Source organism: Oryzias melastigma, linkage group LG23 (assembly GCF_002922805.2).
Source record: "Oryzias melastigma strain HK-1 linkage group LG23, ASM292280v2, whole genome shotgun sequence".
Taxonomy (NCBI): domain Eukaryota; kingdom Metazoa; phylum Chordata; class Actinopteri; order Beloniformes; family Adrianichthyidae; genus Oryzias; species Oryzias melastigma.
The window spans coordinates 14235515-14249436 of NC_050534.1; the positions used below are offsets into that span (position 1 = coordinate 14235515).

Below are 13922 nucleotides of genomic sequence, written 5' to 3' on the forward strand. Positions count from 1 at the left end.
ATTTACAAGAAAAGTAGTTCCTTTTTTGTACTTAGAGTTCAGCCAAAATCTGTGGTTTTAGATAGCTTTTAATTTTTTTTACTATCCAAAATCGTCATTTTAGTTTATTACTGCAATATAAAGGATAAAGATTCACAAGATCTGAAATTTAATACTGAGATCATACTTGACATTTGTCAATAATTTATATACTGGACATTTAGAAAATAAAAATCTACTGTAACAAACTATAAAATTCTCTCCAGTTTTGAATCTCCAGGTGTTTCTGCTAGTTTGTAGACATTAAATACACAAAGTCCTTATTTAGCCAACATGTTGTGACTTAGATGAGAGATGCCGCACAGGTTAATGAATGTTTAGTCTGTCTGTGTATCCTTCGTCATTGCAGAAGACTCATGAAGCCACAAACGGTTTGAGCCGTTCTCCCGAGGCTGTGCCATCTTTTTTCCCCCCTCTTTCCCACAGAACTAATCCCCTCTCAGCTGTTTTCCTGTAGCGGAGTCAGATTCTTTCCCCGCTTCCTTTCAACCACCCACCTTCCCCTAAACACCATCAAAAACCCCAAACACCGGTGTCTCAAGCGCTGATTACTTTGACATATTAATAACAGGGGGAGAATTCTCCGTCAGGGCATTAATCCCCACCGATCTTTCACCTAGCTCAAACAAATACCCTGAAGATTGTAGCCACAAAATCCAGCTCCTTCAGTCACAAAGGGGGGATTGTAATTGCATGGATTACTGAGGTCTATTGAGCCTTTATCAACAAGGCTACATGCTACTCGAATGCAGAAAGAGAGGACATTTAGAAATAAATCCGGTAATTGCAGATTATTCCGCAGGATTTAGGCATAAATAGTAGTTTTGACTTATGGTGGCATTGATTTATGGGTTTATTTAGACATCTCTCCACCTTTTAATTCCCACTCGCTGACATGGATGCAGGATTAACTTTCCTTAAGCCTTTTGTTGGGAATAATATGCGATAAATTGAAAGACCTCCATGCTGTTTTTTTGTCCGCGATCCCACGCACAGATAAATTTACGAAGGTGTAGATTTTACTGCGCATATTCGCCATACAAAGCTCGCGCGGGGTGCACATGATACATACCAGAGGTCTCGCACCCGGGCAGCACTTATAAATCCACTTTCCACTTTGGCCGCACTCTCCTTTTTCACAGCTACTCTATATCCTAAACAGCCATGGAGGTGTAACATGGTACTGCTTGTTTCTCCTCAACTAACCCCTAAACTTTCAGGCGCAGGCTCGGTTTACCCGCCACGACGCCTCAGTGACTGTGTTCCTCCCTTCCTTATGCCCCCTTTTTTTATGCAGGCAACTCTGATTTCCTTTTGTACCAAAAGTCACAATAAATTAATTCAAGTGCTATCAAGGCCATCTGTCTTTCGGGGGATGTGGTTTGAAAAATGTTTTATGGGGGGTTGGGAATTCACGCTAGAGGTAAAGTTAGACATATAAAGCACTAGGGTGAAATTACCGACTAGCGCACCTTTTTCAGGGCCAGTTCAAATTAGAAAATATTTTCACGGACCGGACCGATCTAGGCCGAATTTGGCACTTTTCTAAAAATATATTTTCAAAATAAAATGCTACTACGAGAAATTTAGTTTAAAAAAAGTTTAATAATATTAGTAGATTTTTTTCTATACAGATGATAAAGATTCAACAAAAAAAGTTGTTCATTTGTTGAAGTTGTTTATTGTTTTAAAAAATCTATAAATTAAATGTTTTAATTTTAACTTTGCCATTTTGACACTCAATCCAAGCTCCAATTATCTTTCCGGGAAAAAAAATTCTATTTTGTTTTTACATAAATCCTCATTTATATTGAGTTTTTTTCAAAACAAAGGCACATTTTCTGCGCTAAAGTGTCTTAACGCTTGCTTACCTAATTCAGCCTTTATATAGAAACTCTCAATATTACAAGTAAATACAAATCAGCAGTTTTTTTTATTTTTTTTATTTGATGTTTATTCCTCTTAAAATGTTGTCGGCTGGTTTGAGGATTTTCTCTTTAACGTCAAAGTTGAAGCTAACAACTTGACGTTAGCTTCCGACATTTAAGGTAAAAACACACACAACTGTCATAAAACTAATATTTTCTAACTAGAAATCCAAACATGAATCCATCGTGTCTCCAACTTTGTTATCTGTTTTGTGTAAAACAGTCGAGAGACTGGGGAACTGGGGAAGACTCGCGGCTTTGTCTGTAAATAGCAGATTTATTGTTTTTTGGAGTCAAAGTCTCTTCTTCGGGTTTTTCACTGGCTCTTTTTTCCTCAAAGAAACTTTCCAAATACGTTTCATTGTTTGGTTTTTGTTTGTTTTTAGCTAACTAACCAGGTAGCCGTGCAGCTAGCCGCTTAAGGTCACGTGACAGAATCCGGCAGTTTTCCGAAATCAAACTTCCTTCAGGATTAGAAAATGAACTAAACGGAAATAATCTGAGTTAGCGCATGTATTTCTTTTTTTCTGTCTGCGGCCCGACACCGGGACCCCTGGACTAGAGGATATCAAACGAAATTAGTTTTCTTTAAACCTTTTTTTTTTTCAATATCTTTGTTGTTTCAGACCCCAGGTTCATAGGCGTCCACTTGATCCCTGAGAGTGACAACCCAGAAGACGACAAGATATTCCTGTTTTTCAAAGAGAACGCCATGGATGGAGAGCACACTGGGAAGGCGACCATCGCCAGGATAGCACAACTGTGTAAGGTAACAGCACGCACAACCAAATAAAGCCCCCACTGATAGTTTTGCCCTAAAATGCAGCGGGGGAGCTGGGAGCTCACAGACATGTGCTGCTGTCTTCACAGAATGACATGGGGGGTCACAGGAGCCTCGTGAACAAGTGGACCACTTTTCTCAAAGCGCGGCTCATGTGTTCGGTTCCGGGGGTCAACGGCATTGACACACACTTTGATGAGCTGCGTAAGTGTTATCATACTTTAAAAAAAAAATTAAAAATCCTCGCCTTCACTCGTGTTTTCATTTTTAGAGGACGTGTTTCTCATGAGCTCCAAGGACCCCAAGAACCCGGTGATCTACGCCGTGTTCACCACATCCAGGTACATTTTCCATCGTGAGCACGCAAGAGTTCATATTCTCACATAGCATGACAGATGTCGGTGCGTCATATTTGTTTTGTTGGTTTGTTGCTAGGAGATGAGTTGATGTACAGTAAATTAGGCGAGTTACCCTTGTGGATGAATTGTTTCCCTGTGTGTTTAAAAAAGAACACTCTTCCTAATTGCTGTCAAGAGTTTATTCTTTTTACATCGTCCTCCGATCTAATTGAATAAAGGTTTTAAATGACTGTATGTGGGCACTCGAGCGTGCCGCCATAAATTCCCAGACAGCGCTCCAGTAATCCACTTACACGTGTCTTATGGTTGCTTTTTTATTTTCCCCCAGTGGAAGCCCTCCTAGCTTCGGGATCACTTTTATCCAACCCCACCCCCATCCATCCTTTCCTACCTGTCCCCCCCCTCCCCTCATTTCATTGAAACGCTGGCCGGCTTATGAGGAAATCAGATTACGGAGCGAGAGAAACGTGATATTCACTTAGCAGGAATGCGCGTTCCTTTCCCGGCCACCGCCCCGGCCATGAATGGGGTTTTCAGGGGCCGGGTGTGGCTCTCTGAGGGCTATTATGAAGCATGTGGAGAGGTGAAGGCATGGGGAAGGACAGATAAGTGAGCTGAAATGGCACAGATGGTGGCACTTATCGCGATGATGACAAATTAGCATTTTTGGAGAGAGACAGCCCCCCCCTCCCCATTTTAGCTCCAGCATTGTGTGTGAAAAAGGCTTTGAAAGGAAGACAAACACTTCACCATCAATCACAGCTAATGATAAGACGCTGAATGGGACAGAGGTGTGAGCTTACGGACATCCGTCTAGTATCGGCGGATCGTCTCAGACCGAGAGGTTGGCAAGCATCCACCTACACATGTGTACCACACACAAACACGCGCACTTAAAATTCAATTATGGGGCATTGAGGAATTAGAGTGGTTTAATTGGTTTTCTAAGTGGTCGTTTTCAGAGATGAATAGGGTAGAGATGCATTGGAACCAGCTTTTAATATCAATGCTTAATGAGGCACAGAGAAGCTGCCCCTGACAGATCAATGTTTGATGTACCTCCATGCCTGCGTGAGCGTTTTTCTAGAGGTGAACCGTCTTCTTCCTCCGACCATGTGTGTTGTGTGCATCCACAGGAACACCGCCCCCCACCCCCCTCCTCCTAAACGCAGATATTGGAGCGTCTTTCCGTGCCCCCGGAGTTAATTGAATTTCTCTGTAATTAACATTTTCAAATGCTAATCCATTCATCTTCCATGCTTTGCTGAGTTTTTTGCCGGCTGTGTGGATGCCAACCACATCCTTAATTAGTCTGATGTTACTTCCCATCGCAGTCGGCAAGACAAAGACCGTCTTGAATCGTACTGAAGCTTTTGGTTCCTGTTAGTGCCGAGAAAAGACACATCACCTCAATGAACTTTTGAGCATTTTGTCAATTAAAGCAACGAAAAATCAGTTTATGTGACTTTACTCATGGTAGGGACTTTTCATACCGGAAACTACTTTGGCTAAGCTACAAAAAACATGTCCCGTGGATGAGTCAGTGATCAAATTTCTGTGGAAGAGAATCTTTTCTTTTTCCCCATTTATAGTCTCACACCCATGACTGTTTGAATCCCGACTGAATGTTAAAAGCTAAAAGAATCCCCCCCATTTGGAGCAAACGTTGGCTCACGAACGGTTTCACATTCGCTCCAAACCAGGTCTCCTGTTTTGTTGGTGGCGTTCCCAAATTCCTGTCTGTTCTCAGGAGGCTGGAAGCAATCGCAGAGAAGTTCCAATCTGTCAGTCCAGCACTTAACCACTGACAGCCTTCTTTCCTTTTCCCCCATGAGCTATGAGGGGTCGTTTTGTTGTGTTTCCTTTGTATTTCACAAGTCCTAGAAAGATGATTTTCTTGTCTTTTCCGCCCCAGTAACATATTCAAAGGCTCAGCAGTCTGTATGTATAACATGGCAGACATCAGAAGGGTTTTTCTGGGACCCTACGCCCACAGAGATGGACCCAACTACCAGTGGGTGCCCTTCCAGGGAAGAGTCCCCTACCCTCGCCCTGGCACTGTGAGTTCTAACGTATCACTGTACATTTAAAACCGTGTAAAACCTTCTCACACCCCATTCCGTTTTCTTTCAATCTCAGTGCCCCAGCAAGACGTTTGGAGGCTTCGACTCCACCAAAGACCTTCCAGACGATGTCATCACCTTCGCGAGGGGCCACCCTGCCATGTACAACCCCGTACACCCAATAGGGGGCCAGCCCATCATGGTGCGGACGGATGTGGACTACCAGTTCACTCAGCTGGTTGTGGACAGAGTGGAGGCAGAGGACGGCCAGTACGATGTCATGTTTATAGGCACAGGTATGCTGCTTTAGGCTTTGGAAAAGCTTTTGCTCTGATATTTTCTCTGGATCACACGTGTCAAAGTCGAGGCCCAGGGGCCGAATCTGGCCCACCGGGTAAATATATCCAGCTCTCCAGATCGTTTCACTTTATTGTTATTAGTGGCCCGATGTTATCTTGTCTTATTTTGACCAAATATATTTTTATGAAGCGTTAAATACTGAAAGTTATATAAGGTTTAAGTTGATTTATTCTGGAATAATATTCCTGCCTGTTTTTATTCATAGTAATGTTAAAAGTTAAGTTTTTAAAGTTTAAAAAAGTTTAGTTTTAGTGTGTTCAATAAATGTTTATCCAGTTTGGCCCGCGACATAAGTTGTGCTTTGGATCTTGGCCCCCTGTGCGATTGAATTTGACACCACTGCTGTAGATTATAATTAGCATTTTGAATTGATTAAAGATTACTAATAACAAAATTTTGATTTATAAAGACCCACTCCAATGAAAAGTGTGTTTTCAACATGTTCTTGTGGCAGTTCTTTGTTGAGGACATATACAAAGCAAATGAAGCTTAAATTTGTGTTTGCGAATACTGATTTATTTAAATCGTTGTGAATCAGGAACAGAAAATCACATTTGTCACGAAAAAATAAACTGGATGGGACACAAGCTCCATTTTAGTCCAATTGTAGACAAATAGATTCGTGTACGTCTTTGTTTTCTGGCATCTGGCTCAAACTATATGACTGGATAGCTCCAATATTGGTCACCACTTTTGTTGTGTTGGTGATGTGAGGGGGCTGTAAGCTAGTGGGACAGTCTGTAAACAGAGAGCTCTCAGTAACGGAGAGGGGAAATGGTCCCGCCAACGACTCAGGTAAATTTCTTATGAACTCCTGCCATAGAAAATGTCCTTGATTTTAGCTGAAAATCGCTAAATCATAATTAAAAAGAGCACTGGGAAAGCTTTGAAAATAGCTCAAAAATGATAATAGTGGGTCTTTAAAAGCAATATATTAAAAAAAGACTCCAAAATTGGTAATATAGTGTCCTGCAGGTCTGTGTGAAAATGAACTCCACCTGCACTCACACACAATCTGGCCATTTTGCACCTTCCTACAAAGCTTTGCTCTGAAGTGTTTGCTTGCATGAACAATGTGACCACTGTGTAGCTATCAGAAAATAACATTTAATAGCACTAGGTCCTTTTTCTTTTTTTTTTCTTAAATCACATTTTTCTCCGCATTCTTCCTGAAGCTTGCTTGACCACATGGCTTCCAGCTGCGTTCCTTCTGCACTGCCCTCGCACTTAACCAGGGCAGAAACACACCAGTTCGCAGCTTCAAAACAAACACATTCTGAAGCATTGGAGCTTTAGAGCTGTTATTTGGCTTTTTTACATAGAATTTAAGAATTTGAGAAAAAAAACTTGACTTTCTGACGTCTTCTAGACATGGGAACGGTTCTGAAGGTGGTGACCATCCCCAGGGAGAGCTGGCATGACCTAGAGGAGGTGGTGCTGGAGGAAATGACCGTCTTCAGGGTAGGATATTCGGAACTGAGAGATAAATTTACCCCATTTATTGACAGTTGGAATGTTGAATGGTCTGCATTTGTTCTGTACAGGAGCCTACACCTATAACTGCCATGGAACTGTCCACCAAACAGGTAAGCACTAAGGCAAGGCTTGGCTACCTTTAACAATAAAAGAGCCATTTAGGTCCATTATCTACTGATCAAAACCTAGAAGGGGCCGCATGGACTCACTTCAGCCTTTAAGAAACTTGGATTTGCCTTTATGACCTTCTTGTTTATTATTATTATTATTATTATTATGAATAATTGTGAATTATGTGAGGTATTTTTGGCACTGACAAAAGCAAATATATGAAAAGAAACTAGCATGTCTCAAAATGGGATTATTTTTTTTTTTTTACATTTTTACCTTTTACGTTTAGTAGATAGTGAATTAGCAAAAAAGCTAGCTTGTGGCTTAATAACTAGCTGGATTCCCAATTAGCATAAAATTCCTCAGTAAATTAAATCAGCCAAAAGTGTTAGCATGTTTCTAAAATAAAAGCTAAACTCTAAATTACCCTAAAAACCCAGAAGATAAGAAATTAGCCAAAAATATTAGGTAAACTTCAAATAACCATAAAAAACTCAGAGGCTAAGTTGGCCAAAAATAGCTAGTTTGTTGCTCAATTACTAGCTGAACTCCAAAATAGCCTAAAATTCCTCAGTAAGCTAAAATGTTTGCATGTTGCCAAATAAGCTAAATTATCCCCCAAAAACTTCAGTAGATAACAAATTAGCTGAAAGCATCAGAATTTTGCAAAAATATTAGCTAAACTCCAAATTATCATACTAATCCTCAGAAAACTAAATTAGTCAAAAACAAAAACTGTTGCTAAAATAGAAGCTAAATTCTAAATTAGCCTAAAAACCCTTGTAGAAAACAAACTAGCAAAAAACGTTAGCACGTTGCTAAAATAGAAGCTAAAATTGCTATTATTTTATTTTTCATTCAGCCAGAGAGCCGCCGTAGAGAGATAAAAGAGTCACATGTGGCTCTGGGGCTGCAGGTTTCAGACCCCTGCACTAAGGAAATGATTGTTGGCCTCTTGACCAAACTTAAATATCTAATAACTACTGGAAGCTAAACACTTAACCGTTCTGCAGTTCTTCTGGCCCTTAGAGAAGATTTAATGTAACAATTTGTTTTACTCTTTGTTTTTTACAGCAACAGCTGTACCTTGGCTCAGCTCTGGGTGTATCGCAGATGTCTCTACACCGTTGCGAGGTGTACGGGAAGGCGTGCGCCGAGTGCTGCCTGGCCAGAGATCCTTACTGTGCTTGGGACGGGGCCGAGTGTTCGAGATACTTTCCGACCGCCAAGAGGTGAGCACCTCCTCTAAATGTAGCTAAACGGAGTCACATCTGATAGTTATCAGCACATCTGGACGCTGTGAAGTAGAAACTTGTTTGTACCTTGCACTCCTATTAAAGAAGCAGTCACGGATGTGAGGCGCACGCCAGAAAAATCCCCGACATGCAAATAATCTCAAAGCTGCGCCGACACTAAACGGGGGTCATTAAATACACATACGCTCAAGAATGCTTTCCAAGACATACGATCCAACTACCTGGGCTGCTGCTCCTGCCAGTAGCAGCAGACCGGGATGTGAGTCCATCCCCCCTAACAGTCAGAATCCACACAAAGACCCGCATGAATATCCATGTGCGCTAAATTATAGCCAACAGGAGCCGTCTGACCGCTTCACCCCGCAGCCAGGAGGTACGAACATACACACCCTCAAATTACCATCTGCTGTAGATCCAGCAGGCTTAGGCCGACCACCTCGCTCACATTTGCATCAGTAGCACTGCGTCGCATTCACGCAGAAGTTGTCACACGGATGCAGAGGTGACACACCCCGTAGTTAAAGGCCAGCCCCCCCTTCAGCTCTCCTCTACATTGAAAATATTTTCCGTCCTGAATGAAAACCAGACACGCTCACGCCGCCAAAACAGAGAGGAATGTCAGCTGAAGAGGATATGTACAATAAAAAAAGCAAAGAAATATGTTAGAGGATCGGGGATTGGTCGTACTATTGAGATGATTTCAGTTTTTTATACTTCCATCCTTATGTGGTCACCTGTGTTTGTCTTTCCTCTCAACTATAATAGCAGCTTTTCAGTGAATCCAGATCTTTGTCCAAAGCTAAGGAACGTTCATCCAGAGAGGACAAAACGAAGCCTTTCAAGGACAAAACTATTCTGTCACAATAAGACACCAATAGTCCAGGACGTTTCACTGCTCAGCAGGTTTATGTTTCCTGGACTGTTTTCTGCTGTATGGATGAGAATAAGCAATAAATGTTGAATTCCTGCTGATTTCTTCAACCGCTGGGTAACATTGTCCTCTAGTGGTTGAAGTTAAGCATTACACCAACCCTGACTACAGTCACTGACTTGTTGAAGCTGTTTCACTTAATCTGATTTTCTTGGTTCGCAGGAGAACCCGCAGACAGGACATCCGAAATGGAGACCCTCTGTCTCAGTGCTCGGACCTCCAGCATCACGGTAAGGAAAACGTCCTCGCAGCTGGTCGATCTGTCTTTGAGAGTTCTCACTGTCGTGTGTCCTTTGTCTGATCAGACGACGTAGACGGATTGGGAGGCAGCGTGGAGGACAGGAGTGTGTTCGGGGTGGAGAACAGCAGCATGTTCCTGGAGTGCAGCCCCAAGTCTCAGAGAGCGCTCATCTACTGGCAGCTGCAGAAGCCCAACGATGATCGCAAGCAAGAGGTCTGTGTCGACCAGCACACACACGTTTGTGTTACCTTATGTAAGACGGAGCATGACCAGGGAGGGCAAATGTGAGGAATGCGTACAGTTTGCTAAACGTGTCCTTATTTTAATGTTTAAAAAATGTTGAGTGTTGGGGAACGGCCAGAAGAATTTTGTTTTACTCATTTAAAAACTGAATCTGTGATTTATTTGATTCAGTTAACATCAGATCAAATCAAAACAAACTACATAAAATCAAACCAAATAAAATCAAACGTAATAAAACCAAATCAAACTAAACCAGATAAAAACAATTCGAGACAAATTTAACCAAAACAAATCAAATCAAACTATATTATATCAAATCAAAACAAATACATTCAAATTCAATCAAACCAAAGGAAATCACATCAAATTTAACCAAACTAAACCAAACCATATAAAATTAAACCAGTTTAAAACACATTTAACCAGAGCAGAACAAGTCAAATCAAAACAAACTATATTATATCAAAAAGACCAAATACATTAAAATTCAATCAAATCAAATTAAACCAAACCAAATCCCAGCGAACCATAATACACCAGACCAAACCAATTGAAATAAACCAAATAAAAACAAATCAAACCACATCATAGAAAACCAAACAAAATCAAACTAAACAAAATTACATCACATAAAATTAAACCAAACCAGATGAGCCCTAACTAAATCAAATTCAACCAAATCAAATCAAATTTAACCAAAAAGAGTCAAACCAAACCAAATTTGTGAGGCATTTTTTTTCCTACTGAAGTAACACAAAGTTCTTTACAGGAAAAACATTTTCCGGTTTTAAAAACTCAAACTAACACAAATTTGTTCACAGACAAACAAAATTATCAAACACACACAAAATGCCCACAACAAATATTCTAAATAATTTTAAATCTCCACAATTTAAGGTTGTTTGTGCAAAATACAATCTTCAATTTGATGATTTCCATATACATTCACAATGGAATGATATAAAACATGTAAATATTGTGGCCTATGAAGGCAGAAAACACATCTACATCATCTTTATACCAGTACAACCTAAACTCTTCTTTGTTTCATTTCTTTATCTTTTGTTTATTTAGTATTTCTTAAGCAGTGAAGTCATAAATTCTCTGCCAACAGACTCAATCGGATACATTTCATGAATGAATAACTGAGATCATCTTATCAGCTGTGCAGTAATTCGATTTCCTCCAACGTCTCTCATCTCTGAGATAAGCCGTCCTGCTTTATCTGATCACCTACAACTTTTATTACATTTGAAGAGTTTTACTCTGTTACTCCAGGGTGTAACTGATTACATGCAGGAATTTGCACTTTGGAAAGATTTAGACCAAGCCGGTCAGCTGTGTTGTTTCAGGTTTTCTTTTTTTGGTTTAATTCACTGACTTTCTATTCAATAAGGGAAATAGTTTTAACTTTTGCATAAATCTAAGACAAATATGGAGAAATATGTATCAGATTTACTTTTGCTGCTGCTGTCAAATCTGATCCTTTTATTTAATCTTTTATCTGGACCAACACATGTTGCCCAGTTTTTATTTTTCCCTAAAATCTGTCTCTGTTGATGTTCATTTTGGACCAAACTTCAGATTCCACAAAGTTATTCTGTTTATTTTAGCAAAGACTTTTTCTTTTAGAAACCCAAACTTGCTCTATGGATGTATTTTCTTTTCTAATTGGTTTATTTTTCGTGTGTTACAGATCAAGTTGGACGATCGGGTTCTGCGCACTGACCAGGGTCTGCTGATCCGCAGCTTGACTCAGTCCGACGCGGGCGTGTACCACTGCCACGCCATTGAGCACGGCTTCATCCAGCCCCTGCTGCGCCTCAGCCTCCAGGTCATTCCCACCCAGAGGCTGGCCGACATCCTCCCTGGACTTCCCGGGGCCGGAGGAGGCTCGGGTCACTCGCCCAAACACAGGGTGTGGTACCGAGACTTCCTGTCTCTCCTCGACCACCCGGAGCTGAACAGCGTGGAGGAGTTCTGCGACAGAGTTTGGAAAAAGGAGCGCAAACAAAAGCGGGTGAAGACCTCCAACGGCAACAACCAGAGCAAACCCGACGCGTTGCGGCCTAAAGCCCCCACGGCTCAGAAGCAGCAAGCCGCTCCGCCTCCCGGCAAGCCGTGGCTTCAGGCCGGAGCTCAAACAGCTGGAGGCTCGGCACGGATCCAGAAAGCTCAAGAAAATCTAGGTGTGCTGAAGGGCAATCAGAAAAGCCTCCCGAAGGGGCAGAGCGGCCTGGCGGGCTCTCAGGCTGCGGGGGGATCCCGGGTGAGCAGCCAGCACGCCGCCAAGTGGAGACGGATGCAGGACAATAAGAAGGGACGCAACAGGAGGACCCACGAGCTTCAAAGGCCCCCGCGAAGCGTTTGAGGGAAGAAGCACACAGTCAGAAGCACAATGCCATCACATGAACACATCCACACGTTCGGTTCGGCTGTAAATCCAGTGACCTCTCCATGACAACCAAAACAAACCATCCAAAGCATAAGATGACTGAGACATTGGAATGGATTCTGTAAATGTGTGGTTGCCTGGGATGCTGCCTGGAAGACACTTCCTGTACATAAGCTACCAAAATCAGACTGGGCGTAGGGAGCGGAAGTGTTTGTTTCTCAGCAAAACAAGGACAGCTGAAAGGACATCCAGCTTTCCTCCTCGACCTGAGCATGTGAACTTCTGCACAAACTCTGATTTTCAAGAATTATTTCATCTGTAGAGATGCAAAAGTGGGACGTGTGCACAACTCGCTCCAGTAATTTTCCAACAAACATTAAAAAAAACATATAAAAAAAAAAAAAAAGTGCTCCATCCAAACTCTCTCCACCAAAACTGGGAAAGCATTGTGCATGTCAATCAATGTTTCAATAAGCTACTTATGGAAAATTCTTTTAAACCTTTCTTTTTTATTTTATAAAAATATATTTACTTTTCTCTATAAAACAAGTCCTTTATTTTGGGTGCAAAAACTGCAGGCATCATAGTTGCCTTCTTTGTGCACAATTCCCTCTCCTGTTGAGGTCTCTGTGTAACTTATTGTGCTTTTTTTCTGGGATTCAGAGTTCTAGCGTTAGCATATGCTAAACAGTCTCAGTTGTGTACATATATACATCAACCCTAACTCTCTGTGTATATAAAGTACATAAACAGTACAAGAACACCACTTGATTCTTATTTATTGCATCGTTTTGTGAAAGGGTTGCATTTATTTTTGATATTCTGCTTTTTTTTGGCTCATCAATATGTTTGATGGACCATCTTTTGAGGCCACATCCGCTGCATATTTGACAACAATAAGCACAATTTATTATTTTTTTTAAACACGTCTTCTTCTCATCCAAATAGTTTTCATCCAGTAGAAATTGTGTAACATACTTTCCTCCCCCCTGCGCTCTTAATCTGAAAAACATTAGTTGTGAAACTGTAAGAAAATAGTGGAGAAAAATGTTGGAGGAGAGGACCCATTATACTGCATGTGAATGCTTTTCTATCGTCTTTTTACGTGTTTTGTGTGAGAGGTGAAATCCCCTTAATTAAACAAAAGGTTATATAAATGACAAAAAAAAAATCTTTTAATTTTCTCTCCTTTTTGTCAAAAGCAGTGATGTTACTCTGGCCAAAGCTTATTTTTGTCTGATTCAACACCTTTTCTGTCTCCCTGCTCCTCCGTACACGACAGGTAATCCCTTAAATGCAATAGCAGATAGTGTTCGACACCACGACGTTTGTCTTTCCCTCAAAGTGAGAAATATGAGAGCTGACGGTTACGGATGCTGTAACGCGGTTCTTCTGGCATGCATTCAGTTGTCTAAATAAACATCTCTGTTACAAAAAAAACGCTGAACTTTGCTGTGTTTCGTATATCATTCAACAATTTCATGTCGACCCACTCCAATGAAAATTGTTTTTTAAGGTAGAATTTTTATCATGATGGAGGACATATAAAAAGAAAATAAAGCTTTAAGTTGCATTTCTGAGTAGGGCTGCCACAAACAATTATTTTTTTCCAAATTTAGTCGACTGATCGGATCATGCATGAAATCTATGTAAAACATAAATCTTAACCGTCATTAGCTTTAAAGTCGCTGACTATTTTAATAGTCGACATAGTTGACAATAATCAACTATTAAATTAG

General features: G+C 40.9%; 1 protein-coding gene across 2 annotated transcripts in view; it reads left to right on the forward strand.

Moving 5' to 3' along the window:
• The window catches only part of sema3aa (sema domain, immunoglobulin domain (Ig), short basic domain, secreted, (semaphorin) 3Aa), a 67633-nt gene extending 54003 nt beyond the window's left edge, over positions 1-13630 (forward strand). For both annotated transcript variants that reach the window (XM_024285055.2, XM_024285045.2), the window contains exons 7-17: positions 2594-2736; positions 2838-2952; positions 3020-3089; positions 5023-5167; positions 5247-5466; positions 6900-6991; positions 7075-7116; positions 8192-8349; positions 9467-9534; positions 9610-9758; positions 11485-13630. In XM_024285055.2, coding sequence (XP_024140823.1) covers positions 2594-2736; positions 2838-2952; positions 3020-3089; positions 5023-5167; positions 5247-5466; positions 6900-6991; positions 7075-7116; positions 8192-8349; positions 9467-9534; positions 9610-9758; positions 11485-12159 — 1877 coding nt within the window. In that variant the 3' untranslated portion in view covers positions 12160-13630. The remainder of the gene's footprint in view (positions 1-2593; positions 2737-2837; positions 2953-3019; positions 3090-5022; positions 5168-5246; positions 5467-6899; positions 6992-7074; positions 7117-8191; positions 8350-9466; positions 9535-9609; positions 9759-11484) is intronic.
• The last annotated feature ends 292 nt before the right edge of the window (positions 13631-13922 follow it).